The 27,781-nt window shown below is 35.8% G+C and overlaps 1 protein-coding gene and 1 non-coding gene across 6 annotated transcripts in view; both read left to right on the top strand.

The window, feature by feature from the left end:
• CCAR1 (cell division cycle and apoptosis regulator 1) overlaps positions 1-27,575 on the top strand; it is a 52,178-nt gene extending 24,603 nt beyond the window's left edge. For 4 of the 5 annotated variants that reach the window (XM_036828423.1, XM_036828428.1, XM_036828426.1 and 1 more), the window contains exons 11-25: positions 1,165-1,390; positions 1,985-2,098; positions 2,643-2,809; positions 3,543-3,753; positions 4,572-4,655; positions 7,171-7,356; positions 12,336-12,527; positions 15,564-15,803; positions 16,186-16,297; positions 23,358-23,440; positions 23,850-23,996; positions 24,855-24,975; positions 25,207-25,392; positions 25,929-26,134; positions 27,223-27,573. In XM_036828423.1, coding sequence (XP_036684318.1) covers positions 1,165-1,390; positions 1,985-2,098; positions 2,643-2,809; positions 3,543-3,753; positions 4,572-4,655; positions 7,171-7,356; positions 12,336-12,527; positions 15,564-15,803; positions 16,186-16,297; positions 23,358-23,440; positions 23,850-23,996; positions 24,855-24,975; positions 25,207-25,392; positions 25,929-26,134; positions 27,223-27,282 — 2,335 coding nt within the window. In that variant the 3' untranslated portion in view covers positions 27,283-27,573. Of the gene's footprint in view, positions 1-1,164; positions 1,391-1,984; positions 2,099-2,642; positions 2,810-3,542; positions 3,754-4,571; positions 4,656-7,170; positions 7,357-12,335; positions 12,528-15,563; positions 15,804-16,185; positions 16,298-23,357; positions 23,441-23,849; positions 23,997-24,854; positions 24,976-25,206; positions 25,393-25,928; positions 26,135-27,222 lie in introns of all 5 variants that reach the window. The other variant, XM_036828425.1, reaches the window with a different exon arrangement.
• LOC118883136 lies at positions 2,447-2,511 on the top strand. Its single transcript, XR_005016929.1, has one exon. It is a non-coding gene; the product is annotated as a small nucleolar RNA SNORD98 (small nucleolar RNA).
• Positions 27,576-27,781: the final 206 nt, after the last annotated feature.

Here is a 27,781-nt window from a genome sequence, read left to right as displayed (position 1 = left end):
TGATTATAGGAGACTATATGCCAAGAAGTGATGTTTTGTTTATTTATAGATTTTTCTCCTACGGGATAAAACATGACTTCAAAAACTAGGAAACTATTACACATACTTTCTGTTTGTAGCACTTCTTTAAAAAACAATAACAAAACTCAGATAGCTGTTTTTAACATTTTTATTTTGGCAGCAAAATTTTATCCATATAAATATAATTATGTCAACAACCTTAACTGACAAGTTTATCATTCTATATTTCTTATTTTTAGGTTTCACATAAAAAGACATCCCTATAGATACATTAGTTCATATTTCGTACTCTTGCCTTTAGTTGTCATTTGAAAGGATGGTGTAGTTATCTTTTCATCTTACAGACTATTGGTGTTTTCCACTTTTCATTATGCTTTTAACAGAAATCTCTTGGCCTATTACCAGATTGATTTACTTTTGAGTTTCTCTCCTTTAAAAGCTCTGTTTCTTAGGAAAAAGTAAATCATCCTTTAAAAAAAAAATTCATTATGCCAGATTTAAAAGGCAAGAAACTTATCCTCTCTTTACATAGTAAATAATCAGGTATGGATCTTAATCATTAGATAGAGAGGTATGGAGATGTGGATAATCCCAAAAACGTTTGGATTTTGTTTTCATGTAGACTTTTATATTTAATTTTAAATTAACTATGCCTGATCTGGGATCTTACTGTAGAATAAAGGTTGTATTTTTTCCAACACTGTATAAACCTGATTGAGGAGCACTCATACTAATTGGTACCATTCTTATTCCTTTTTTATATGCATTCTGTATGAATCATAATTTTCTCAAAAATGCAGCTTCAACTGAGGCAGAATTGCTTTTGTTCAGATCTTTTCTGGAGCTTGAAGTTATTTCAAAGGGTCTTGTCTAAATGAATTTTAAGCTACACACAAAAAATAAAGAAATAACGGTAACACGTAGATACTAGTTATTTATTCAAAACTGTAAGTAAACATATTTGAAAATGACATTTTCATGTACTTCTATGTAAATCTATAGTGCATTCATTAACAGTGACTGTTCATTTTCAGCTGGCTGTTAACTGTATCAGATTATATATTTAGCTTTAGAATTGAATGAATCTTTGCATAGTATTTGGTGTTAAAGGCTCTTTATTCACTACTTATGTCTGTTTTTCAGTCCTAGTTGTGACATGATGGAACTAAGGCGCCGTTATCAGAATTTATATATACCTAGTGACTTTTTTGATGCTCAGTTTACATGGGTGGATGCTTTCCCTTTGTCAAGACCATTTCAGCTGGGAAATTACTGCAATTTCTATGTAATGCACAGAGAAGTAGAGTCCTTAGAGAAAAATATGGCCGTTCTTGATCCACCAGATGCTGATCACTTGTACAGTGCAAAGGTTTGTATTCTGTGATACACAGCTAAAAGTTCTGAGTAGTTATTCTTACTAAGAGTGTATGTGGAATTAATCTTCAGAAAGTGGTTATTACGTTTAAGACCTGAATGCCTGTGTTTTCTTCTTGTCTGCCAGATTCTGTTTTGGTTATTTAAGTAATTTAATTTAACCTCTTTTTGCCTTAACTCTTGAGCTGTAAAAATGTTGTTATTGCTTTAACATTTTGAACCTTATAAAAATGTGAAGATGAAGTTCATTTTATTGAGCTTTTTGGAATGTTCTATGACTTCTGGTAGCCCCAGATAAAAATGTAATGTTGGGTGAATGCAGTATATGTGAGTCTTCAGGGTAACATTCAGTATATTGTTTATGATCAGTAGTTTTCTGCTATTTGAAAAGCATTGATCAAAAAGCATTCCTTGAAAAGTTAAAACTATATAATTATAAGGTATCTAATACCATTTCTGCCATAGCGTTTTACTTTCCATTTTTATAAAAAACTTCAGATAACTGTTATGTAAGGATAATTAGTAGTGCTTCTCATTTTTTTACATTACTTTAGACTTTTGACAGGATTGAATTATTTGACTATAATAGGTAATGCTGATGGCTAGCCCTAGTATGGAAGATTTGTATCATAAGTCATGTGCTCTTGCTGAAGACCCACAAGAACTTCGAGATGGATTTCAACATCCTGCTAGACTTGTTAAGGTAAAGTGAAACATTTATTTTAACTTTAGGTGTATATTTGCTTTGCTTAGTTCTAACTGTATATATATAGAATTTAAAAATACTACCATTTAAATTTTGTTGATTTGTTTTATATTTAATTTTAATATAGTTACGGCACTCAATGATGTAGATGTTTTTCTCATTGCAGATTAACGGCTATATCTTATTTGTATGTCACTAGTTCAACTGTCGTTTTGATGTTTTATATTTGAAGTATAGTAAAATCTTAGTGATAATGGATTTAGTGTATCGGGATGCTCTTAAACTTTGAATTATAGCTTGTTTCTTTAAAAGAACTTTTTATCTGAGGAAATATTTTAGAAGGATGAGTTATGATGTATAAATCCTATTCCATTGCTGAAATGCAGTGTGGAACTCGATGAACTGAACTCTTCCTTGACTGACAGATACCCGAGGTAGTAAAAATGATATTGGAAAGGTTTGTTCCTTTCCTTTTCAAGTATTTCATTTGTAATTTGACAAGTTGCATAATATATGTAAATGATTCTTTGTTTTAAATTAGTTTTTAGTGGGCATGAAAGGCAAGGATGAAGCCATGGCCATTGGAGGCCACTGGTCTCCTTCGTTGGATGGACCAGACCCAGAAAAAGACCCCTCTGTGTTGATTAAGACTGCTATTCGTTGTTGTAAGGCTCTGACAGGCATTGATCTAAGTGTGTGCACACAATGGTAAGTACCAATTCATTTCTTGATTAGAAATGTTTTTCTAATAGTTACATAGATGTTCTTGTCTATCAGCCTTCCCCCCACCCCTTATTTTAGCAATCTTGAACATTCAGGTAATCTCAAAGGAAAATACTAATTTTAGCAAAAGTTTATTTGGTGCCAAAAATGTTTGGGGGGAAAAGGATTAAGAACTAATCAAAATAAATTGAAAATTTTAATGTTTTGTTATGCTGAACTTTGGAAGTTGGATGTATGTTGAAAATATTTTTCATTTCATGCATAGCTGGAGAAGATCGTCAAGAGAGAACTTCATTTCATTATAATTCTTTTGTTATAAAATGATGTAGTTGCTGATTATTTTTGTTCAGCCATATTTTCTCTTGAGGCTTATTTGTCCTGTGTATTTTAGTATATTTCTTGTGACTTAATTGAGAATATTCTTTTTTTAGCACATGAAATCTGAACAGCTATCCAGCTTCTTCAGGTATTCTCTAAAATATGGGTAGCTCTGTAATCAAACTTTGAAAATACCTTGGGGAACATATTCTTCTTTTAACCATAAAATATTGTACAAATGTACCAAAAGAGGAACTATGGCTTCTATAATTTTTTTTTCTTTAGACCAACCTCAAGTTCTTGCAGCAAAATTTCTTTACTTGATGTGCTACAAGTGAACTAGGGTCTTTAAAATGTATTTTAGAATTTTTTTTCCAACATGCTTCTTCCCTTGCAACAGGTACCGTTTTGCAGAGATTCGCTACCATCGCCCTGAGGAGACCCACAAGGGGCGTACAGTTCCAGCTCATGTGGAGACAGTGGTTTTATTTTTCCCGGATGTTTGGCATTGCCTTCCCACCCGCTCAGAGTGGGAAACCCTCTCCCGAGGATACAAGCAGCAGCTGGTCGAGAAGCTTCAGGGTGAACGCAAGGAGGCTGATGGAGAACAGGCACTGAACGCTAATCCCTTTTTCTATTTCCGCTTCTCACAGGCACAGGAACACAGGCACAAATGCACACCACACACTACATAACAAACACACATGGAGGAACATAACTGGTAACAGCGACTGGTAATCCAGCTTTCAGCAGTATAGTTGTATGTTCTTTTCTCTTAAAAAAACAAACTGTCTATTATGCTAACTTTAAGAGTGCTGAGACCTCAAAGGAAAATAAGTTGTGCTTAAATTGCACAGAATTTTGTTTTTATCATAGGTCTAGTTGCTGGAATCTGGGACCAGTTGTTGAGCAAGATTCAGTATTAAGCCATTTTAAACATTTTGCCATTTTCTAAAATTTAAAAAATTTTCTCTTTCACGGTCATCAGTTCTAGTCATGGATATTTGAAATTGGACAACCACAAGTCTGAGAGATTTGAAATTTCAGGCTATGTGGCATCGTCTTTGGTACATTTGAAAGGTCTGACTAAATCAGTCTTAACTTTGGGTGGCTTGAAAATTGGGGCAAGATCACACACTGTTTGGTTAGTGGAGATCGGCAGTGTTTGTGCATCCCTGATATCCTTTGTGTTGTAATTTATCACCCTTTTGTGTTTCACAGATCTGGCTTTGATTGGCTGATGAGTGTCTTTGTGATCAGTTAAAAGTGATAGAATGTATGTACGTGGACTTGCCTAAATAATAACTTTAGGAGAAGACAATCTGAAACATTTGTGACCTTGCACAGATCAGCAACAGACTTTTAAAAGTAAATTACCTTTACTTTAAGGTTTCAGAATAGTAATTCTGTTCTTTACTTTGTATATCAGGATGAAGAAGAGAAGGATGATGGTGAAGCTAAAGAAATTTCCACTCCTACCCATTGGTCTAAACTTGATCCAAAGACAATGAAGGTAACTTTGAAAGTAATGGTATTTAATTTGAAATCTCTGAACAGGAATAGAGGATGTTGTGGACAGTAGTTTTTCAGATATAAGCCATTAGAAATGAAGTCCACTGGTTTTATATAAATATTTTTTGTTGTTTGTGTGTGTGTGTGTGTGTGTGTGTGTGTGTAAAAATTAAAAGGTGACTTCATACATCAGTTCAGCCACTGTCTGTCGAATGTAATATACATGTGCCTATAGTATGAACAATATTTGCTTTTTTGATTTGGGAACTGACCAAGAGGCGGAATTTCTACACTTAATTAACTTAAATTCAAGGAGAAGGAATGAAACATAGGAAAAAGATTATCCAGTTTTTAAATAAAATTTAAAAATAAAATGTGGATTGATATACATCTGAAGTAGGAAGAAGATAATTTAAGAGCCTTTTTTGAAAGTCTTTGATTAACCCATCATAACTAGTTTTTTTTGCTCCCCAGCGTCTCTGGACCTATTATCTTTTTGCAGTTTTGTATCTCTGGGCCTATATTGTGAATGTAGATCCATAGATTCTACATACATAAATTCTACATAGATCAGAAGATCAGAAGCTGGCTTGCTTTTGCAACTTCCTGTTTAACACATAAAAGCTGACCTTTTTATTAACTTCTGTCCTCAGCAAAATACAGGGTTTTTTTTTAATGAAAGTGTAGTTTTTAAACCAACATTGCTTTTTTAGTAGAGAATGTGTATCATAAGAATGTTTGCCCTTCTTACACTACTCCAGGTTATTTTCCTCAACATCAGGTTTCATATAGAGTCCTATAGATTCAGAAAATTAGATTAAGCCTGCAGTCCAAGGACTTTTTGTCAAATTGATGGCTTTGCTATTTTTTCTTATTTAAAGTTTGTATTCCTTTTCTTTTTTTTATGAAAGAAATTTATTATTTGTAAAGCACATTTCCAATAAAATTGGGATAATTTTCAGTATCTCTCCCTTAATAAAGAAAAATTTTAGTAAATAAGATGACAAATTATCCGTATTATCTCGAGAAATTCTTTTTTAACATCTTTATTGGAGTATAATCGCTTTACAATGCTGTGTTAGTTTCTGCTTATAACAAAGTGAATCAGCTATATGTATACATATATCCTAGTATCCCCTTCCTCTTGCATCTCCCTATCCCACCCCTCTAGGTGGTCACAGAGCACTGAGCTGAGCTCCCCATGCAATGCAGCTGCTTCCCACTAGCTATCTATTTTACATTTGGTAGTGTATATATGTCAGTGCTACTCTCACTTCGTCCCAGCTTACCCTTCCCCCTCCCCATGTCCTCAAGTCCATTCTCTACGTCTGCATCTTTATTGCTGTCCTGCCCCTAGGTTCATCAGAACCTTTTTTTTTTTTTTTAAGATTCCATATATATGTGTTAGCATACAGTATTAGTTTTTCTCTTTCTGACTTACTTCACTCTGTATGACAGACTCTAGGTCCATCCACCTCACTACAAATAACTCAATTTTGTTTCTTTTTATGGCTGAATAATATTCCATTGTATATATGTGCCACATCTTCTTTATCCATTCATCTGTCGATGGACACTTAGGTTGCTTCCATGTCCTGGCTATTGTAAATAGAGCTGCAATGAACATTGTGGTACATGACTTTTTTTGAATTACGGTTTTCTCAGGGTATATGCCCAGTAGTGGGATTGCTGGGTCATATGGTAGTTCTGTTTTTAGCTTTTTAAGGAAGCTCCATACTGTTCTCCATAGTGGCTGTATCAATTTACATTTCCACCAACAGTGCAAGAGGGTTCCCTTTTCTCCACACCCTCTCCAGCATTTATTGTTTGTAGGTTTTTTGATGAAAACTTGTATTCCTTTTGATTATAAATATAAGGCATGCTTATTTTAAAAATTGGTGTATGCATAAAAAATTGAAGAAAAAAAATTTCTCAAGCCTGTCATTCAAACACAACATTTCTTAAAAATTCTATGTATTATCTTCCATTATTTTTTCTGGGTACAAGCTGGTTGGTTGGTTGGTTGGTTGGTTCTAATCATGTTGTGTAAAAAAGTTGTTGTTGTTTTCAATTAATAATAATGTTTCCCATGTAATTATTTTTAGATGTTCTATACTGTTCCATCTAGTTGATGTACTGCTTTTTTTTCTTTGGTATTACCGTTTTATTGGATATTTAGATTCTTCACTTTTTTGGAGGGAGGGATTATGACAAGGAATGTATCGATATAAAAAGTTTTTTTCTTGTGTTTAGGTTATTTCCTTAGGGTAAATTCCCAGAAATTAGAATTTCTGGGTCAAAGAGCATTAACTTCTTTTTAAAAGCATCTTAAAACATGTTGCAAATTATTTTTGAAAAATACTCTGTCGGTTTGCATTTTCACAGACATTTTATGAGCTGTACAACTGTCCCTTTCACCAAAATTAAAAAAAAAAATCATACAAAAGATCATTGCACAGTTACCTATTTCACTATCCTGTTTTCCTTTTCTGTGTTTTTATGGTGTGTATATTTAGGTAAATGATCTCCGAAAAGAATTAGAAAGTCGAGCTCTTAGTTCCAAAGGGTTAAAATCCCAGCTAATAGCCCGATTGACAAAACAGCTTAAAGTAGAAGAGCAAAAAGAAGAACAAAAGGAATTAGAGAAATCTGAGAAAGAAGAGGAAGAAGAGGATGATAGGAAATCTGAAGATGATAAAGAGGTATATACTAAATCATTTAAATACTATTAAACATAATATTGGTTTATAGGGTTCTTGGAATATGTATGTATTAAGGTATAGTTTACAGAATAGAAAAATTCAATCTTTTAGTGAACAGTTGCGCAAGTTTTGACACACGCATATAGTCATGTAACCACCACCACCACAGTCATGATATAAAACAGGTCTTTCACCTCCTAAAAATACCCTGTACCCCTTTGTAAGCATTTTCTTCTCCCACCCCGTCAGCCGCTGGAAGCCACTGATCTGTTTTCCTATAGTTTGTCTTTTCCAATATATCATGTAAATGGAATTACATAACCTTTTTAGTCTGACCTCTTTAACTTAGCATGATGCATTAGAGATTCACCCATTTTATTGTGTTTCCATAGTTTGTTCCTTTTCATTTCTGAATAGTATTCCATAGTATCAGTGTATCACAGTTTGCTTATTCATTCTCCACTGGAGACACAGTTGAGTGATTTCCAAGTCACGTATTTTTAATCCTCCCTCTTAAAAATGAATAATAATGTTTTAGATATAAAAAATGAAATGAAATTTGGTTGACAAAGCCACTAAGTTCAGAGATGGAGTTCTAGTGAAGTGCTTCTCTGAGAATTGTGCTGCTTTAAAGCTGTGTGTTTGATTGCATTTCAGTCCTTAAGACTCAGAGGCTGTTTATTCACTCCCATTTATGCCTCAATCTTATGCCCAGAAGAGTAACTTATGGATGTTTTCTGAATTTGAAACATGGGGAAATCAGAAGTGTGTTACAACACCAGTAATTGGATAAACCGACATTATTTGTTTCCCAGTGGAATGCATTGTGAAGTATACGTCGTTATTTATGAAGTATTCCTGCCGAAAATGTTTTACCTTAATCTAATTGTAAGAAAACAGATAAATTTAAAATGTACGAAATTCTACAAAGCAGCTTGTCTGAACTTTTCAAAAAATGTCCATGTAATGAAAGAAGAAAAATGGTTTAGATTAAAGAAGGTTAACAAGACATGACAACTGAATGCCCTGAGCGAAACTTGACTGAATCCCGGATAGAGGGGAAAAAGCCATAAAGAGTAATTGTGGGGTAATTGGAGAAATTTGATTATGGATGTGATATTAGATAATAGTGAAGAACTGTTAAATTTTTTGGATGTGATAATGATTTCGTAATTATGTAGGAAAATTACCTTGTTCTGAAGAGATGCGTGATTTCTTATTTTACTATGTAAGTTATATTTATTTTTATAGTGAAATTGTCTCAGAGTTGGCCAGCAGGAGGCCTTTCAAGTTGTCTTCTGTGTTCTTGGAAATGTCCTTGTCATTTTCTGAGGACTTTCTTATTTTGCAGCACAATACAGTGTTTTAGTCTCACCGTGTACTATCCCTGCCCTATTACTGAAATCAGCCATTTCCCCAGCAAGTCCTGGTATCTTTTAGTGAAGAATGGTACATCATATTTACTACAATAAAGTCATAAGTTTGTAGTGATATCTCCAATTCTACTCCAGCATCACAGAGTTCATTCTAGTTTTCTCTCTTTCCATGTATCTTAACTCCTTTCTCCAATAATGAGAAACATACCTTCTATTACACTTAATATATTTGCTTACTTTCTCAGTTGTCCATCACACTCCCTCTCCAATTTGAATATCCTCACTCTGCTCTCATTCCCTGCCCTGTGCTTTCTCTGTATGGATACCCTTCTTGCTTCATTTGGGTTTCAATTCCTGGTAACTGGGCAGCTCATCTGCTCTGGGCCATTGTAGCACTCCTTCCTCACAGCCTCCATCCCCTGTATAGACACCTGCTTTGCTTGTAGGAATTGCTTTAGAACTGAATTGTTCAGGACAGGAAGAGCAGAAAAAGAAGGCAGAGAGTTGATTTTCACTTTTTGATGTTAGTGGCCATTGGTGCTCAAATCCTAGATCCATTGATATATTGGGGTTCAAAAATGGTGATATCATAATTCTTATTTTGTGTTCACATATTCCCCTCACCTGCTGTTTGGTTACCCAGGTGGTACAGGTTTGCCTTTTGGTAAATTCATATAGAAGAAGGCAGGATCAATACTTGATTCTTTTCTTTCTTTCTTTTTAAAATATAGAATATTAGGACTTCCCTGGTGGTCCAGTGGTTAAGACTCTGCACTTCCACTGCAGGGGGTGTGGGTTCAATCCTTGGTTGGGGAACTAAGATCCCACATACCGCATGGTGTGGCCAAAAAATGTATGTGTGTGTGTGTGTGTGTGTGTGTGTGTGTGTGTGTGTGCTGCTAAATCAAGCATTATTTTTTGTTGTTGTTGTTTATCCAGCTTTCATGAAAATGCATTGGTTCCCTGCCATCTTCAGGTGGTTACCTGTTTGTTTTTATTTTTTATTTTAATTAATTTATTTCTTTTTTTTAGCTGCATTGGGTCTTCGTTGCTGCACGCGGGCTTTCTCTAGTTGCAGTGAACAGGGGCTACTCTTCGTTGCGGTGTGCGGGCTCTAGGTGCGCAGGCTTCAGTAGTTGTGGCTCGTGGGCTTCATTTCTTTTTGATCTTTAAGATTTCCACATTACCTTCTGTTCTCTTAAGGCATTATCTCTTGAGTTTATTTGCTTTTTTATTCCTTCTAGTTTATTTTTAAATTTCTGAAACTATCTTTTCTGATTGTTCCCTAAATTCTGTCACCTCATTTTCTTTTTTTATTAGATATGGACCTTTTTTTTTTTTTTAATATATTTATTTATTTATTTATGGCTGCATTGGGTCTTCGTTGCTGTGCACAGGCTTTCTGTAGTTGCGGCGAGTGGGGGCTTCTCTTCATTGCAGTGCGGTGGCTTCTCTTGTCGCAGAGCACGGGCTCTAGGCATGTGGGCTCAGTAGTTGTGGCTCACAGGCTCTAGAGCGCAGGCTCAGTAGTTGTGGCGCATGGGTTTAGTTGTTCCGCGGCATGTGGAATCTTCCCGGACCAGGGCTCGAACCCATGTCCCCTGCATTGGCAGGTGGATTCTTTTTTTTTTTTTTAATTAATTAATTAATTAATTAATTATTTTATTTTTGGCTGTGTTGGGTCTTCGTTTCTGTGCGAGGGTTTTCTCTAGTTGCGGCAAGCGGGGGCCACTCTTCATCGCGGTGCGCGGGCCTCTCACTATCGCGGCCTCTCTTGTTGCGGAGCACAGGCTCCAGACGCGCAGGCTCAGTAGTTGGGGCTCACGGGCCTAGTTGCTCCGCGGCATGTGGGATCTTCCCAGACCAGGGCTCGAACCCGTGTCCCCTGCATTGGCAGGCAGATTCCCAACCACTGCGCCACCAGGGAAGCCCCGGCAGGTGGATTCTTAACCACTGCGTCACCAGGGAAGCCCTGGACCATTTTTAAAGTCTTTATTGAATTTGTTATAATATTGCTTCTTTTTTTTTTTTTTTTTTATGTTTTGGTTTTTTGGCTGCAAGGCATGTGGGATCTTAGCTCCCTGACCAGGGATCGAACCCGAACTCCCTGCATTGGAAGGCAAAGTCTTAACCACTGGACTGCCAAGGAAGTCCCTGTCACCTCATTTTCTACTTTTAAAATTCTTATTCATGTTGTTCTTTCATATCTTGTAACATTTTCTTTTCCTTTTTTTAATATTTATTTATTTATTTATTTGGTTGTGTCTGGTCTTAGTTGTGGCAGGCGGGATCCTTAGTTGCAGCTCACCAGCTCCTTAGTTGTGACATGTGAACTCTTAGTTGTGGCCTGTATGTGGGATCTAGTTCCCTGACCAGGGATGGAATCCGGGCCCCCTGCATTGGGAGCACGGGGTCTTAACCACTTTGCCACCAGGGAAGTCCCTGTAACATTTTCTTAATGTCTTTTAGCACACTTTAAAATAGTAAGTTAAGATTTTTATCTGCCTTTTGGCCATGGCTTTCTGGCCCACTTTCATTGTCTGCCAGAGATGTGATTCTGCTCCTTGTTCTTTTTTTTTCCCTAATAATAACTTTGGGATTTGACCTCAGTACTTTTCTACTGCTCATGTTTATGTGAATGTAGTTTGCCTAAAGTTTTTTAGGAGATTGCTTCAGATAGCTTTTCTAACTTCACAGAGCTCTGTGTTCTGTTATTTTCTTGTTCTGTCAAAAAATATGGTGGCTTGCTGAGATTTCGATCTTTATTGCCCTCTATCACTTTTTATCTGGACCTTCTCCTCCCTTGTCTCTGTTGTCCCTGTCTGGCTCACTATTGATTCTGCTCTCAGAAGTTTCTCCTCATTGTGGGGGCCATGTGCTGGAAGGATGCCCTGGTAATTCAGCTTTGCAAGTTCGTAGGTGGGGCTAGAATATCTGGGCCCTTTCAGATCTTAACACTGACCCCTTGTATACCCTCACTCACCTTTCCCTATTTTCAGCTGCTATTCTTAAATTTACCTGCTGTGCTCTCCATTGCCTGATTATTTTATGGTTTTCCTGTTCTTAGATCCAACAGGCAACCTCGTTGCTTCCTTCTGCTTTCCCCCCACACAGATGTCAGTAACACATAGCTGTTTGGGATCTTGTGACTTTTTCCTACTTACTTGTATTTTGGGGTTTGTGGGGATACCTTATCACCTCGTTTTGTGGTGCATATACATGGATTTTGGTTTTGGTATCTAGATTATTCTGTCTCTTTTTAAATGTGGGGATTCAGGTATACCCACAAACTATGTTACCACGACTATTTTCCCAGAATCTCCTGATTTATATGATGTTAATATAGGTTTGTGGGGTTTTTTTCCTCTTTAGAAGGCAGTTTCTTACGCTGGGAACTTGAAAAGAAAGTGAATTAGGAGCCATAAAAGCTGCTGTCCTCTTTATTAAATTTGAACTTTGCTCCCTTCTTAGCCCTTAATGTTGGTATTATCATTGTAAGGAGTCATAGAAATTTGCTCTTTTTCTTTACATATGGTGTACATTTGGTATGTATACATAATGTACATGCAGGTTTAACCATTACTTAAAATTTCAAATATGTAGGAAGAAGAAAGAAAACGTCAAGAGGAACTAGAACGCCAGCGTCGGGAAAGAAGATATATTTTGCCTGATGAGCCAGCCATCGTTGTACATCCAAACTGGGCTGCAAAAAGTGGCAAGTTTGATTGTAGCATCATGTCTTTGAGTGTTCTTTTGGACTACAGATTAGAGGATAATAAAGAACATTCATTTGAGGTAATGTTTTAAGTTTGAATTGGGATCCAAATAAGGTTCACACATTGGTCAGTATATCTCTTAAATCTCTTTTGAGTGCCTCTTTCATTGTTTTTGTTTTTTGTATTTTCCTTACAATGTATTTTTTTTGGGAAAAAACAACCAGATAATGTTCCCTACAGACTCACTTTTGCTGATTGCATTCCTGTGATATGGTTTAAGTGTTCTTCTGGCCTCTCTATTTCCCATAAATTGATAGTTGGACCTAAAGTCTCAATCCGGTTCAGGTTCAATTATTTTTTTCCAAAGACTACATCACAAGTAGTGGTGTAGTGGTGTGTTCTTTTATCAGGATATTGGGAGACATATGATACAATAATCTCTAACTGCCTCTCTTGGGAATGTGGTAGCACTTTATTATTTACTCTAGAATTAAAATACCATTTAGTGGGATTGAAACTTTTACTTGTGATTGATTTAGGTGTAAGATAAAATAATTGATGTTTATATTTTCAACATGAATCTGTTTCTTTGTACCATTACTTTAGAGTAGCTTTACAACAAACAGTTGAAATGCACTTTCATCCCTAAGTAAGTGATTGCTTCATTCTTTAAACAAGACAATGTAAAATATCCCCAAATATCAGTTTTGTAAATAGCCTGTACAAAATTATAATTGTGTTCAATTATTGTGTCTTATTAAGATATCTCACATTGTGTTATTTGATAAATTATATTGTAAAAATCAATCATACCTACTTGACCCAGGAGGTCATTGTTCACCAGATGGTAAGATAAAAATGAAGTGCTTAGACCAGAGACATTTGCAAACAAATATAGAGGACTACTGAGGCAATTAATAAACATGAAATGCATGTTTATTGGTCTTGAAATAAACTATGTTACAATATTAACATATTTACATTTTTTGAAACATTGATAATTCCGGTAAGCCAGTGTCCTTAAACATTATATACAATGTGATTTTATTTTTATTACCAATTGCCATAAATTTAACTCTTAATAGTGCCTATCATGTAGTAATCATTCAAGAAGTAAATAAATAAATTTAAAAAATAGTCTTTGGTATTACTTACTGCTTATAAAGTATATACTGTATACCTAACGGATGCTGTAAGAGGATGTCAAATTAATGCTGCTCGGTGGAAACAAGGTGATTTAGGAACAGCCCTCTGCTAGCAGAATGATCCTTTATTTTTCTTCCTTTCCACCTAACATACCCCCTTGGTTAGTTTCCTTTTAATCTATCATTAGAATGTAAGTCATTTTGGTATATGAATTTAAAAGAAATTATTCTGTAACTAAGAAAAACCGTATATCAATAATAAATAGATTTTTGACTGATTTAATTTTAATGCTAGGTGTATCTTTGTCTTTCACTGCTTGTAGATGAAAAGATATGTAGAATTAATACTGATATTCTAGTTACTGCTCTAGGTTTCTTCCAAGCTAACACATTTTAATTGCTTTTTTTTGTTTGTTTTTTGTTTATTTATTTATTTTTGGCTGTGTTGGGTTTTCATTGGTGCGCACAGGCTTTCTCTAGTTGTGGTGAGCGGGGGCTTCTCGTTGCTGTGGCTTCTCTTGTTGCAGAGCACGGGCTCTAGGCGTGCGGGCTTCAGTAGTTGTGGCACGCAGGCTAAGTAGTTGTGGCTTGTGGGCTCTAGAGCGCAGGCTCAGTAGTTGTGGCTCACGGGCCTAGTTGCTCCGCGGCATGTGGGATCTTCCCGGACCAAGGCTCGAACCCATGTCCCCTGCATTGGCAGGTGGATTCTTAACGACTGCGCCACCAGGGAAGTCCCTTAATTGCTTTTTATTTGAGTAATAGAAGATAGAAGAGTCTAAGAAAAATATATGACTCTTGCTATTTACCTACACAAATGGAGATTTTATTTAATTTTTACATTAATGATTAAGAGAAAAGAATTCTCAACATCTTAATGGTCATTTTACTGATAATAGATTTCTTTTTATTTAAAACGTATGAAGACGGCATGAATGAAAGAAAAATAGATTGTAAGATCAATTATAGTTTTAATACATTGTATATTTCTTTATGATCTGGAAAATAGTCTTATTGAAGTGTTTTACCAATTATACTGAACACATTGCCAAAGATTACGTATTTTAGAACTGTTGTAACTATTTCAAGTTCTAGACCCTTTTAATCTGTTGAATGCAGTTGCCTTAGATATATTTACATAGGGAATTCCCTGGCAGGTCAGTGGTTAGGACTCAGTGCTTTCACTGCCTGGGTCCAGGTTCAATCCCTGGTCGGGGAGTTAAGATATCCTACAAGCCATGCGTCATGGCCAAAAGAAAGAAAAAAAAAAAGTTATATTTACATAGGATATTTAGTATATAATTTTAGGTTCATGAATATATTAAAGGTCATTTTCCCTGGATCCTTGCATAGTAATAATGCTTACTCCCTACTCAGAGTTTTGATTTGGTTTCCCCTGCATGGAATGCTCTTCTGGGTATCTATGTGATGGCTCATTCCCTTGCTGCCCTCACATCACTTTTCAAACGTCACTTGATCAGAAAGGCCATCTCTGGCTACGCTCCCTTGTTACTCTCTGTGCTCTTATCCTGCTTGTTTTTCTTATAATTTAATGTTGATTTGATTATTCCATACTTTGTCCCACTAGATTGTTAGCTTATGAGAGGTGGGATTTTTATCTGCTTTCTTCACTGCTGTATCCCCAGTGCCACGAACAGTCCCTGGTACATAGTAGGCATTTCATAAAAACTTGTTGAGTACACCTCATGATAAATGTACATGATAAAGTAATGCAGTTATTATTTTTTGTAATATTTGGCCCAAAGTATACGAAACATAGTATTTATATCTTCAGGAGAGTTTTTGAGGATTTTGAGACTACTCAGCATCATTGACATCAATTATTATAATTTTATTGTTAGTGCACATTAATTGTCAGATGTGATAGATTATCATTTGATAAATTACTGATTTGCTGGATTTGTTCAATATTTCTATTAAAGTTGGCTGGGTTACTGTTTGTCTTTTTATAGGTTTCATTATTTGCAGAGCTTTTCAATGAAATGCTTCAAAGAGATTTTGGCGTCAGAATATATAAATCATTATTGTCTCTTCCTGAGAAAGAGGATAAAAAAGAAAAGGAAAAGAAAAGCAAAAAAGATGAGAGAAAAGATAAAAAAGAAGAAAGAGATGATGAAACTGATGAGCCAAAGCCCAAAAGGAGAAAATCAGGAGATGATAAAGATAAAAAAGAAGATAGAGATGAAAGGAAGGTCTGTAAATATTTCCAGGACCAGCAACCAGGTTTAGTTTCTAATTAGTCTTCTGGAGTGTAACACATGACAATGAATTCCATCAGAATAGTAAAATGTAAAGGCCAAACTAAAAAATTTTAGTGTATTATTAGAAATTTAAGTCTTTGAATTAAGCCTATTTAAGCATCTATAACGAGTGTTGTGATAGTTTATTCTTTAAGGTATATAGCATGATGGTCTGATTTATGTATATTGTGAATGGTAATTTATTCTTAAAGTATATTATTGTTACAAGATACTTATAATGTGATACTATTTCAAGTAAATTTAGTCAATTTAATGTTTTTCTTTTAGTTGTTTGGTGAGATCTTGCTGAATTTTAAGACATTTTAAATTACAGAAAGAAGATAAAAGAAAAGATGATTCTAAAGATGATGATGAAACTGAAGAAGATAATAATCAAGATGAATATGATCCAATGGAGGCAGAAGAAGCTGAGGATGAAGAAGATGGTATGATTCAAATTTATTTTCCCTTAAGATGAAAAATACAATTTTTGTTTGGGGACTTTGTATCGCTGAAATCTATAATTGTAATATTTTTTAGAGTAGGAACAGTGAAATATTCTCTAGTGAAAATATGTTAAGTATTGTTTTACTAATTTTTAGGTGAGAGGATTGTTTTAAGAAATGTTTATTTTTAACTATCATATGTTCCATATATAATTCTAACTCAACTTGAGGGAAAAAAAATTTCCCAAACGTGGTGTTAAACTGTGTCATGAAAAGGTATAATAGTCTTCCTTGTTTCACAGAATATAATCTTCTTTAGAAAACTAATTAATTATAAAGACTGTGATACAAGCAAAAGAGTACATACAGCATATAGAGTTTAAAGACTAATAATAATAAGCACCTGTATACCTACCACCCATGTTTTAAATAACAAACTTTTACCAGTAGTAATGATATTCAAAATACTTTACTAGTCATAGATGCCAGCCCTAAAGTACTTATGGAGTACCACTGAGTACCTGTCAGTTTCCATGTAGATTTGGGACTTTTTACAAAAATTTTTTTTTGAGATGAGAAAATCGTAAGAGTTTTTTTGTTTTGGTAGTACATATCTTTGAGGATTATTACTACTTAAGGTGTTCTTGGTTTGCCTCTACATTTTTTCTTTCTACTGCAGCATTTTATTTTTCTTCTAATTGATGAAAATATTCAAACATAAAAGAAGTTGAAAGAATAGTGCATTGAATACCCTATATCCCACAGTTGATTCAGTAGTTAATATTTTATCTTACTTGTGTTGTCTGTGTGTTTGCATGTGTATGTTTCTGATCCATTTGAAAGTAGGAATTCTTCAACTTGCCTAAGAAAAGACATTCTCTTAACCACAATTCCATAATCACCCCTAAGAAAATTAACAATAATGTCATACACCATCTATTGATGCCATCTAATGTGTAGTCTTAATTGTTCTAATAATTCAGTAGCAATGATATAATATGCATATATCAGTATTTCTTTTATCTTCATTACCTGCTCTGCTCAATGAAGATTAGCCCTTTTTTCTTTTTTTTTTTTGGCTGTGTTGGGTCTTGGTTGCTGTGCGTGGGCTTTCTCTAGTTGTGGCGAGCGGAGGCTACTCTTCATTGCGGTGCACCAGCTTCTCATTGGGGTGGCTTCTCCTGTTGCAGAGCACGGGCTCTAGGCGCATGGGCTTCAGTAGTTGCAGCACGTGGGCTCAGTAGTTGTGGCTCGAGGGCTCTAGAGCGCACGCTCAGTAGTTGTGACACACGGGTTTAGTTGCTCTGAGGCATGTGAGATCTTCCCGGACCAAGGCTCAAACCCGAGTCCCTGCATTGGCAGGCGGATTCTTAACCACTGTGCCACCAGGGAAGTCCCAAGATTAGCCTTTTTTACAGTCCCATTTTCTCTCCTCCATCCTCCCAGTATTGTTTTATCACTGCTTTTGTTAAATCACTAAACAGTGTTCTCATTATTTTGTTCATGTCAGAACGTCCTAGCTCTCATCCCTTAGTTGTCTTCTTTATTCCTTTTCTACCATATAACTCCCTTGGTGGTGTTCTCTTCCATTCTCCCAACTTTAAATACAATTTGCATGTACTGACAATTCTCAAATTTATATCTCAAGTCAGACTTCTCTTATTCTTCTATATCAGCTGCCTATTTGTCATCTCCACTTAAGTTATCTGACATTTCAAACTAAACATGTCTAAGACTGAACTCCTGCTTTTCCTTTTCACCATAAAGAAAACTAACAAAAAATCCTCTACCTTCTGCCTTCCCCACCTCTTTTGATGGCAATCCCATCCTTAGAGTTGCTCAAGCTAAAATCTAGGAGTCATCCTTGACACACACTCTCTCTCTCTCTCTGTCATATTCCATTTCCAGTCTATCAGGAGGTCATATTGCCTCTATCTTCAAAATATACCCAGAATCAGACCATTTCTCACCAGCGTCACTGATCTAACCTTAATCCAACCCATGTTGTTTCTTGCCTGGATTATTTTAATAGTCCCTTATACTGGTTTCCCTGCCTATCCCCTTCCTCTAAAGTCTCTTTACAATAAGTTGCCAGAATAACCTTTGTATAAGTCATTTATTTGTTCAAATTCTTACAGTCGCTCTCCATTTCACTCTATGAAAAAAGCCACAGTGTTTACAATGACCTGTAAGACCCTACCATATCAAGTCTTTTTTTTTTTTTTTAAGATTTTATTGATTGATTGATTGATTGATTGCTATGTTGGGTCTTCGTTTCTGTGCTAGGGCTTTCTCTAGTTGCGGCAAGCGGGGGCCACTCTTCATCGCGGTGCGCGGGCCTCTTACTATCGTGGCCTCTCTTGTTGCGGAGCACAGGCTCCAGACGTGCAGGCTCAGTAGTTGCGGCTCACGGGCCTAGTTGCTCCGCGGTATGAGGGATCTTCCCAGACCAGGGCTCGAACCCGTGTCCCCTGCATTGGCAGGCAGATTCTCAACCACTGCGCCACCAGGGAAGCCCCCACATCAAGTCTTTAATTTTGTCTCTTACAACTCTTTCCACTTGCTCATTGCACCTCAGTCACTGGGACCTCCTTGAACTCATTATACATGCTCCTGTGTTAAGACCTTTGCATTGGCAGTTCCTTCTGCCTGCACGCTCTCGTAGAGACCCACCTTGCTGACTCCCCCAACACCTTCAGTCTCTGTTGAGCTATCGCTTTCTCAGTGAGGTCTACTCTGCACCCTACCCTATTTAAAATTGCAGTCTCCTCCCCACCCCCACCAAAGTACACATTCCTGATGCCTCCTTACCCCGTTCTACTTATAGAATTTATAACCTAGTCTGCTATACTGTTTACTTGGTTTACTTATTGTCTGTCTTCTTTCCACTTGAATATAAGCTCTTAATAAGAAAAAGAGAGATTTTTCTTTATTTTCTTTGCTGATATATATTGGAAGTTCCTAGAACAGCCTAAATATCCAAATAGGCTCTAAATAGATACTTGTTGAACTAATATCATAAACTGCAAAGCCAAATAGGGTGGTATGATTATAGTTTTGGGGTTTTTTTGGTTTCCTTGGTATTTCTTTTTTTTTTCTTTTTTTTTTTTTTTAAATTATTTATTTATTTATTTATTTATTTATTTATTTATTTATTTATGGCTGTGTTGGGTCTTCGTTTCTGTGCGAGGACTTTCTCCAGTTGCGGCAAGCGGGGGCCACTCTTCATCGCGGTACGCGGGCCTCTCACTATCTCGGCCTCTCTTGTTGTGGAGCACAGGCTCCAGACGCGCAGGCTCAGTAATTGTGGCTCACAGGCCCAGTTGCTCCGCGGCATGTGGGATCCTCCCAGACCAGGGCTCGAACCTGTGTCCCCTGCATTGGCAGGCAGATTCTCAACCACTGCGCCACCAGGGAAGCCCCTGGTATTTCTAATTGATGCTTGCTTATGTTATCATTTTTCCCCATACTTTGCATCTCATTATCCAATCAGGTTTCCAGAAGACTACTTTTTTCCCCATGGAAAATTAGAATTTGTGGTAAAAAAAAAATATATATATATATATATATATATATATATATATATATTTGTGTGTGTGTGTGTATATAGTACCAGTTAATGTCTAAAATGGTGTTGAATCTTCTTAGTAATCAGAGGAGCAAATAACAGTGAGGGTCTAATTTTTACCTGTCAAATTGATGAAACTTAAGTTTCTAATAAAAGGTAACATCAGTTTAACAGGGGTAGAGAGAAGACTACTTTCACTCTTGGGGTGAGTTTAAATTGTTGCACCTTCTCTGGACAGAAATTTGGAAATGTTAATTAACCATATCCTTTCAAATACCAACACGAATATTTATTTCATAATTATTTATAAAACAAAAAACTAGAATCAGTCTTAATATTCAACAATAGGGAATTATTTAAATGCGTTTTGACATAGACATGCAATTAAATTCTGTGCAGTCATTGAAAAAGAAGTTAGAGGATAGTGATGTGGAAAAAGATGACCAAATGGTTTTTATAGACACAGACAGCATGTTCCAAGATGAGCAAGGATTACTTGGATGTTTTTTCAGCCGTGCTGTGCGGCATGTGGGATCTTAGTTCCTCGACCAGGGATCAAACCCGTGCCCCCTGCATTGGGAGCATGGAGTCTTAACTACTGGACCACCAGGGAAGTCCCAGGATTTTTTAAAAAATAGTTTAAAAATATAGGTTTCAGGAGAGATGGTTTCAAAAGTGACACCTTTCAAGTTAAATACTCAAAATAAGGTGGGTTATGTCTGTAAAATGTGAATAAATGAAAGGAGAGTTTACTTAACCATTTCATAACTGAGGAATCTGAGGCTCCTAGCAGTAAATCAATTTACCCATGATAATAAAACTATAAAGCAGCTGAACCACTCTGTACTGTATTTTATATATATATGAAATAATTAGGTTCCAAGGACATATTATCTCTCTTTCTTTAAAACAGTTTATTTCGGTTCCAATACATATCACAAACTCACCCATTTTAAGTGTATATAATTTAGTTTAATAATTTAACAATTTAATAATTCGTAGTAACTTCATAGAATTGTGAAACCATCACTACAATCCAGTTTTAGAACATTTGTCTATTTCCTTTTTTTAATAACAACTTGAGATATAATTCACGTATCATCCAGTTCACCCATTTAAAAGTATACAACTCAGTTTTTTTTGTTTCTGTTTTGTTTTAATATATATTTGGGTGGTACGCCAGGTCTGAGGTGCGGCACGTGGGATCTTCGCTGCCGCGTGCAGGATCTTTCAGTTGCAGCTTGAGAACTCTTAGTTGCGGCGTGTGGGATCTAGTTCCCTGACCAGGTATCGAACCCAGGCCCCCTGCATTGGGAGCGTGGAGTCTTAGCCACTGAACCACCAGGGAAGTCCCAGCTCAGTGGTTTTTAATATATCCATCCGTCACCACAGTCAATTTTAGAACATTTTCATTTCCACATAAAGAAATCCTGTACTCATTAGCAGTCAGTCCCATTTCCCCCCCATCTCCTCAGCCCTAGGCAAGCATTAGTCAGCTTTCCATCTCTATAGATATTCTGGACATTTCATATATATAAATAGAATCATGCAGTATGCAATCTTTTGTGACTGGCTTCTTTTCACTTAGCATAATGTTATCAAGGTTCATGTGTGTTTTAGCATGTATATTCTATCTAATATAAAGTTTTCTCTATATTGTTACTATTCGCGTACAACTTCTCACCTAAAGCAGTCTTTCTCAGAGTGTTCCAAAATATTAACAGGTATTAAGGTTAATAAAGTATACTGGGGTCAAATAAATTTGGGAAACTTGGGCTAAGTGAAGGTCTGCATGTTTTAGTACAGAATTTCTTAGCTGCTTATGTATGTTGTGGATGTTCAAGAAGAGAATATAGTGTGAAATATTATAAATTTATGCTGTGTAATATCTCAAGGACTAATTAACTCCTAGTGTTTACTGTATCTCCTATTTTATCAACAAACCCTTTGTTACTCTGGGCTTTCTGATGGAGATCCATTTGAGAGATCCAGAAGCCTCTAGAAACAAAATTTCTCTTAAAATTGTTGACAGATCATTAAATATCAGCAAAAAAGCTCTTTAGTTGTATATAATTCATGAAAGGATGATGTATTAGTTCACTAGGGCTACCATGAAAGGTACCTTAAACCGTTGAGCTCAAACAATAGAAATTTACTGTCTTCACAGTTCTGAAGGCCAAGTCTGAGATGAAGGAGTTAGCAGGGTTGGTTTCTTCTGAGGGCTGTGAGGAAGGGTCTGTTCCAAGCAGCTCTCCTCAGCTGCTTGTAGATGGCCATCTTTTCCCTGTATTGTCACATCATCTTCTATCTGCATGTGTCTGTGTCTAAATTTCCCCTTTCTGTAAAGACACCAGTCATTGGATTAGAGCTCACTCTAATAACCTCATTTTAACTTGATTATCTCTGTATAGATAGACCCTTTCTCCAAATAAGGCAACATTCTGACCTACTAGGGGCTTAGGTCCTCAGCTTCGGAATTTTAGGGGATAACAGTTGAACCCATAACAGATTTATTCTTCAGTATTAGTTGAATAACGAGCTGTTAATGGTGCTTGACCTGAGGGCGATGGCTGAGGTCTTTGTGAGCTGGGTAGCTTATGGATAGGTAAGAGAAAGGAGTTTACTTTTTGTCAGTTTTCTGTTTATTTATTAAGAATAATTTATCGAATTTCCTATCTTTCTTTTTTTTTTAATTTATTTTATTTATTTTTGGCTGCGCTGGGTCTTCATTGCTGTGCGCAGACTTTCTCTAGTTGCGGCGAGCGGGGGCTACTCTTTGCGGTGCGCGGGCTTCTCATTGCAGTGGCTTCTCTTGTTGCAGAGCACGGGCTCTAGGCGCGCAGGCTTCAGTAGTTGTGGCTCGCGGGCTTTGTTGCTCCGCGGCATGTGGGATCTTCCAGGACCAGGGCTCGAACCCGTGTTCCCTGCATTGGCAGGCGGATTCTCAACCACTGCGCCACCAGGGAAGCCCAAATTTCCTATCTTTTATCATAGGACACATATATTAGTGTCAGCAAATCTGGGTATTAATACTGTTAGGTCTTCTTTATTAAGAACATTTCAATTCTCATATGTAGTTTTATTTTGCAATAATCCATCTGCAGTTAGTTTTACTATATTGGCTGTTTTTCCTTTTATCTTGTAGAAAATATACTCTGCCCTGTTTTGTTTAAATTTATGTTTCAATTTTATGTATAAAATTCATTCATGTTTGGGAACTAATTCCCCCAAATATTTATTGAATTAAGTCCTTGTATTTGAATCAGTAAAGTCCATTTTTTTCTTCCCTGTAGTCTCTTTATAAATTTCTTCCTGTTCTTATTCTTTATAATTGTTTCTTATAAAATCCAAACTGTTTTTAGTCATATAATATTTCTTTGCTCTTTTATCTTTTGAAAACTGATCAGTAATAGAAAAGTATTTTCAATCTGTACAGTAGTTGAAAATTTATCTATTAATGAGTCTTTTGCTGCTGTTGTATTTATTTTATAGATCGGGATGAGGAAGAAATAAACAAACGAGATGACAAAAGAGATATTAATAGATACTGCAAGGAGAGGCCCTCTAAAGATAAGGTATGTATTAAATACTGAAGTATGTTTGACATACATTATTATGTTTAATGTGTACAACACAGTGATTTGACATTTCTGTATAATACTATATTTTTTATAATATGATAATTTCCATTTCTTACATAATCCAGACTTATTAAACATAACTAAGTGATGAACTTTATTGATCCTTGTATATCTATATATTACCACTCATCAGAATTCAGTCGGTTGTATTTTGGTATTTGTGGTTTTGTCAGATAATCAGTATGTCTTACTTCTTTCTTCTATACACATAAATCAGATCAATTCATTTTAGCTAAGATGAGGTAAAGGTGTTTGCAGATTTTTGGTATTATATGGACACAGTCTAATTTTCTCACTTATCAGGGGTAAAAATTATGTACTGTATCTTCTGCATTTTCTTTAGGACAAAGAAAAGACGCAGATGATCACAATTAACAGAGATCTATTAATGGCATTTGTTTATTTTGATCAAAGCCATTGTGGTTACCTTCTTGAAAAGGATTTGGAAGAAATACTTTATACTCTTGGATTACATCTTTCTCGGGCTCAGGTAATCTATCTCGTGAATATTTAAAATGAAAAGCATGTTTAAGTAACTTTGTCTTTTTAGTACCTTTGACTTTTTGAAATATAAAAGCAATACAGGGACTTCCCTGGTGGTCCAGTGGCTAAGACTCTGTGCTCCCAATGCAGGGGGCCCAGGTTCGATCCCTGGTCAGGGAACTAGATCCCACATGCCACAACTAAGACCTGGTGATGCAAAATAAATAAATAAATTAAAAAGAAAAAAAAAAAGCAATACAGGCTTATAGTAATACAGTTAAGCAATACTGAAATAAATAAAGTAAAAGAAGTTAAAAGTCTCCTCTCCCTCTAGTTCCACTCCTCTGGCCTAATATATAAACTTCTAGATCCTTTTGTAAGCAACTCATATGTATATATATATGATAGTTCCAGTTTTATAAACAACACATGAAATCATTCTAAACATACTGATGGACAACTTTTTTTCATTTAATAATACATCATGGGCATTCTACCATGAAAATGGAGACCCATTTTGTTCTTTTTATTACTGCCTAGAATTCCATGGTATAGATGTGCCTTTATTGCCTTAACTAGTCCCAGTTGCTAAATGGCTTTCATTTTTTAGAATTACAAACTATGCTTTAATAAACGTGTTTGTACGTATATTTTATGTATTGACGTTTCTATCAGACTTTTTTTGACAATTTTTTTCAAGTGATAATTTGATTTTAGGTTTATGGAGAAGACAGTTAAAAGCATAAGTGCTCTGATTGAGTGGTAGTGGATACCTGAGATGCCATTGATGTTTATCATATGTGAAAATTAGAACACTGATGTTCAAGGAGAATCAAAAACTTATTTTCATCTTTTTAAATAACAGGTAAAGAAGCTTCTTAATAAAGTAGTACTCCGTGAATCTTGCTTTTACCGAAAATTAACGGACACCTCAAAAGATGAAGAAAACCATGAAGAATCTGAAGCATTGCAGGAAGATATGCTAGGTTTGAGTATATTATTTTAAGATCATGCCATTTTATAACCATATTATTAATTAAAGAAGAAAATAACATAATAAAATATGGTATCTTTTAGGGACTTCTTCCCTGGCGGTCCAGTGGTTAAGACTCCGTGCTTCCACTGCAGGAGGCACGGGTTCGATCCCTGGTCAGGGAACTAAGATCCCACATGCTGTGTGGCGTGGCCAAAAGAATATGGTATCTTTTATATTATAGGAAACAGATTGTTACTTCCAACACCGATAGTAAAACAGGAATCAAAGGATGTGGAAGAAAATGTTGGCCTTATTGTGTATAATGGTGCAATGGTCGATGTAGGAAGCCTCTTGCAAAAATTGGAAAAGAGTGAAAAAGTACGAGCTGAAGTGGAACAGAAGCTGCAGTTACTAGAAGAAAAGACAGGTAAGGAAAAGCATTGGATATGAGGTACTTTTAACACTCTATTGGGATATATATGTGTACACACATATGTACATACCTATACTTGTGCATATCCATACCTTGTTTTAGTCTAGACACATAATGTAAGTTTACTTTTCACCATTTCTGTTAAAGGTTATAAAATTGTTTAGCTTTATAAGAATTAATCTTAGATCTTCATGTGCATTCTCAGGTTCGATTGTTGTTCTGTTGCATCCTTTTAATCCTCCCCTAGTTCCACTTAGTCTTCATCAGTTTCTGCTACTTTCTCTAGTCTGTACAATTATCTTAAAGTGGAACTTGGGTTTAGAAGTAATACTTAGCTAAAACTTAATTTAAATGAAATGAGTTATTACAGTGTGCTTTATAACTATTAAAATTGACACTTGTGGCCAGTTTAAAGAATTATATACACTTTTTATTCTCCTAGCTTAAGTATTTTTAACCTCAGAGTTAAATTGGAAATTTTAAGGGGTAAGATGGTGAATTTGGTTTTGTTTTGTTTTGTCTTTTGACAGATGAAGATGAAAAAACCATATTAAATTTGGAGAATTCCAACAAAACCCTCTCTGGTGAACTCAGAGAAGTTAAAAAGGACCTTAGTCAGTTACAAGAAAACTTAAAGATTTCAGAAAACACGAATTTGCAATTTGAAAACCAGCTGAATAAGACAATCAGAAACTTATCCACAGTAATGGATGAGATCCACACTGTTCTTAAGAAGGTTAGCTGTTTTGTACCTTCAACATTTTCATAGTTTATTCCTTTTCTAAAAAGTCTATTTCTGGCAAATTTAATATTATTAAGCTCTTAATGGCTTTTCTAACAGAAAATAGTGGCAGCATTCTGTCCTTCATTAGATTAGTCAAAAGCAATTCCCCAGAGATGGTATTTTCCTAGAAATTACTTCAGATGTCAACATGATTTATGTGTGCAGACTTTTTTTTTTTAATCTATTTTTGGCCACATTGGGTCTTCATTCCTGCGCGTGGGTTTTCTCTAGTTGTGGCGAGCGGGGGCTACTCTTCGTTGTGGTGTGGTGGCTTCTCTTATTGCGGAACATGGGCCCTAGGCGCGCGGGGTTCAGTAGTTGCAGCACGCAGGCTCAGTAGTTGCAGCACGCGGGCCCTACAGCACATGGACTTCAGTAGTTGTGCACGGGCTAAGTTGCTCCGCAGCATGTGGGATCTTCCCAGACCAGGTATCAAACCTGTGTCCTCTGCATTAGCAGGCGGATTCTTAACCACTACGCAACCAGGGAAGTCCTTGTGTGCAGACTTCTTAAAAAGCAAGTTTTACTTGCGTTTCTTTTAGAATCAGAGATTGAGTTTGAACTTGAGGAAGAAAAGCCATTCACTTCTTTTTTAAACCCATTTATTGGGCAGAGTTGAGAAACTTTTTGACACTATCAGAATTAATTTATTAGTATTCTTTGTCTCAAAAATATCTCATAACTCAGTGCCCTTGTAAACTAACTTCAGTAATTGAGAGACCTTCCACCTCCTGGGTCTCACTCAGGGAACAAGAAGACAAAAAAAAAACTACAGTGCAAGGAATATACTGCTGTTAGTAATACAGTCCTAAGAACCTCTAATTTCTTAGGATTTAGATGGCTTTCTCAAATACTAGAAGTCATTCTGCACAGAACTGAGAGATTTCTTTCATACTCTCCCCTTCCCCCCACCCGGTTCAATTTTCCATAGATGGTGAAATGGGCTATCTGCAGTATCTCTGTTTACTAATGTTTGTTATTTTTAAAGTTACATTTAAGAGAATTTAATAAAATATACTTATCCTTTGTGTATTTTATAGGATAATGTGAAGAATGAAGATAAAGATCAGAAATCCAAGGAGAATGGTGCAAGTGTATGATAAAATACATGTAGAGATGAAGAATGGTGATAAGTAATGTAATATATAAAATCATGATACAAAAATGTTTGAAAGTGATGCATGTTTGATTTTAGTAGTATAAATATCTGTTAGTTCAAATGATGTATAAAGTTTTATGAATGTGAGAGTCTTTGCTTTTGAAAATTGCTTGTAATTCCTGGCATCCAAATTATTAAACACTCCTTGAGTGAAATAATTTTGCATTGCAAAATATTTTAGGATGAACTTTGTTATAGTTTTAACCCCAATAAAGTTCATCAATTTAATTGACAGTAGTGTTTAATTACAAATGTCTTTTACTAAAAACCTAGACAGTTGTAATTTTATTTATAGAATTATCATTACTAGTTTTTTTAAAAAAAATTTAGCCTTTTAAAATTTCAGTATGGGGCTTCCCTGGTGGCGCAGTGGTTAAGAATCCGCCTGCCAATGCAGGAGAGACAGGTTTGAGCCCTGGTCCGGGAAGATCCCACAGGCC

The sequence above is a fragment of the Balaenoptera musculus genome, chromosome 16 (assembly GCF_009873245.2).
Source record: "Balaenoptera musculus isolate JJ_BM4_2016_0621 chromosome 16, mBalMus1.pri.v3, whole genome shotgun sequence".
In the NCBI taxonomy this organism is placed as follows: domain Eukaryota; kingdom Metazoa; phylum Chordata; class Mammalia; order Artiodactyla; family Balaenopteridae; genus Balaenoptera; species Balaenoptera musculus.
Note: the sequence above shows the minus strand (reverse complement) of the source record. Positions and strands in the feature narration are given on the sequence as shown.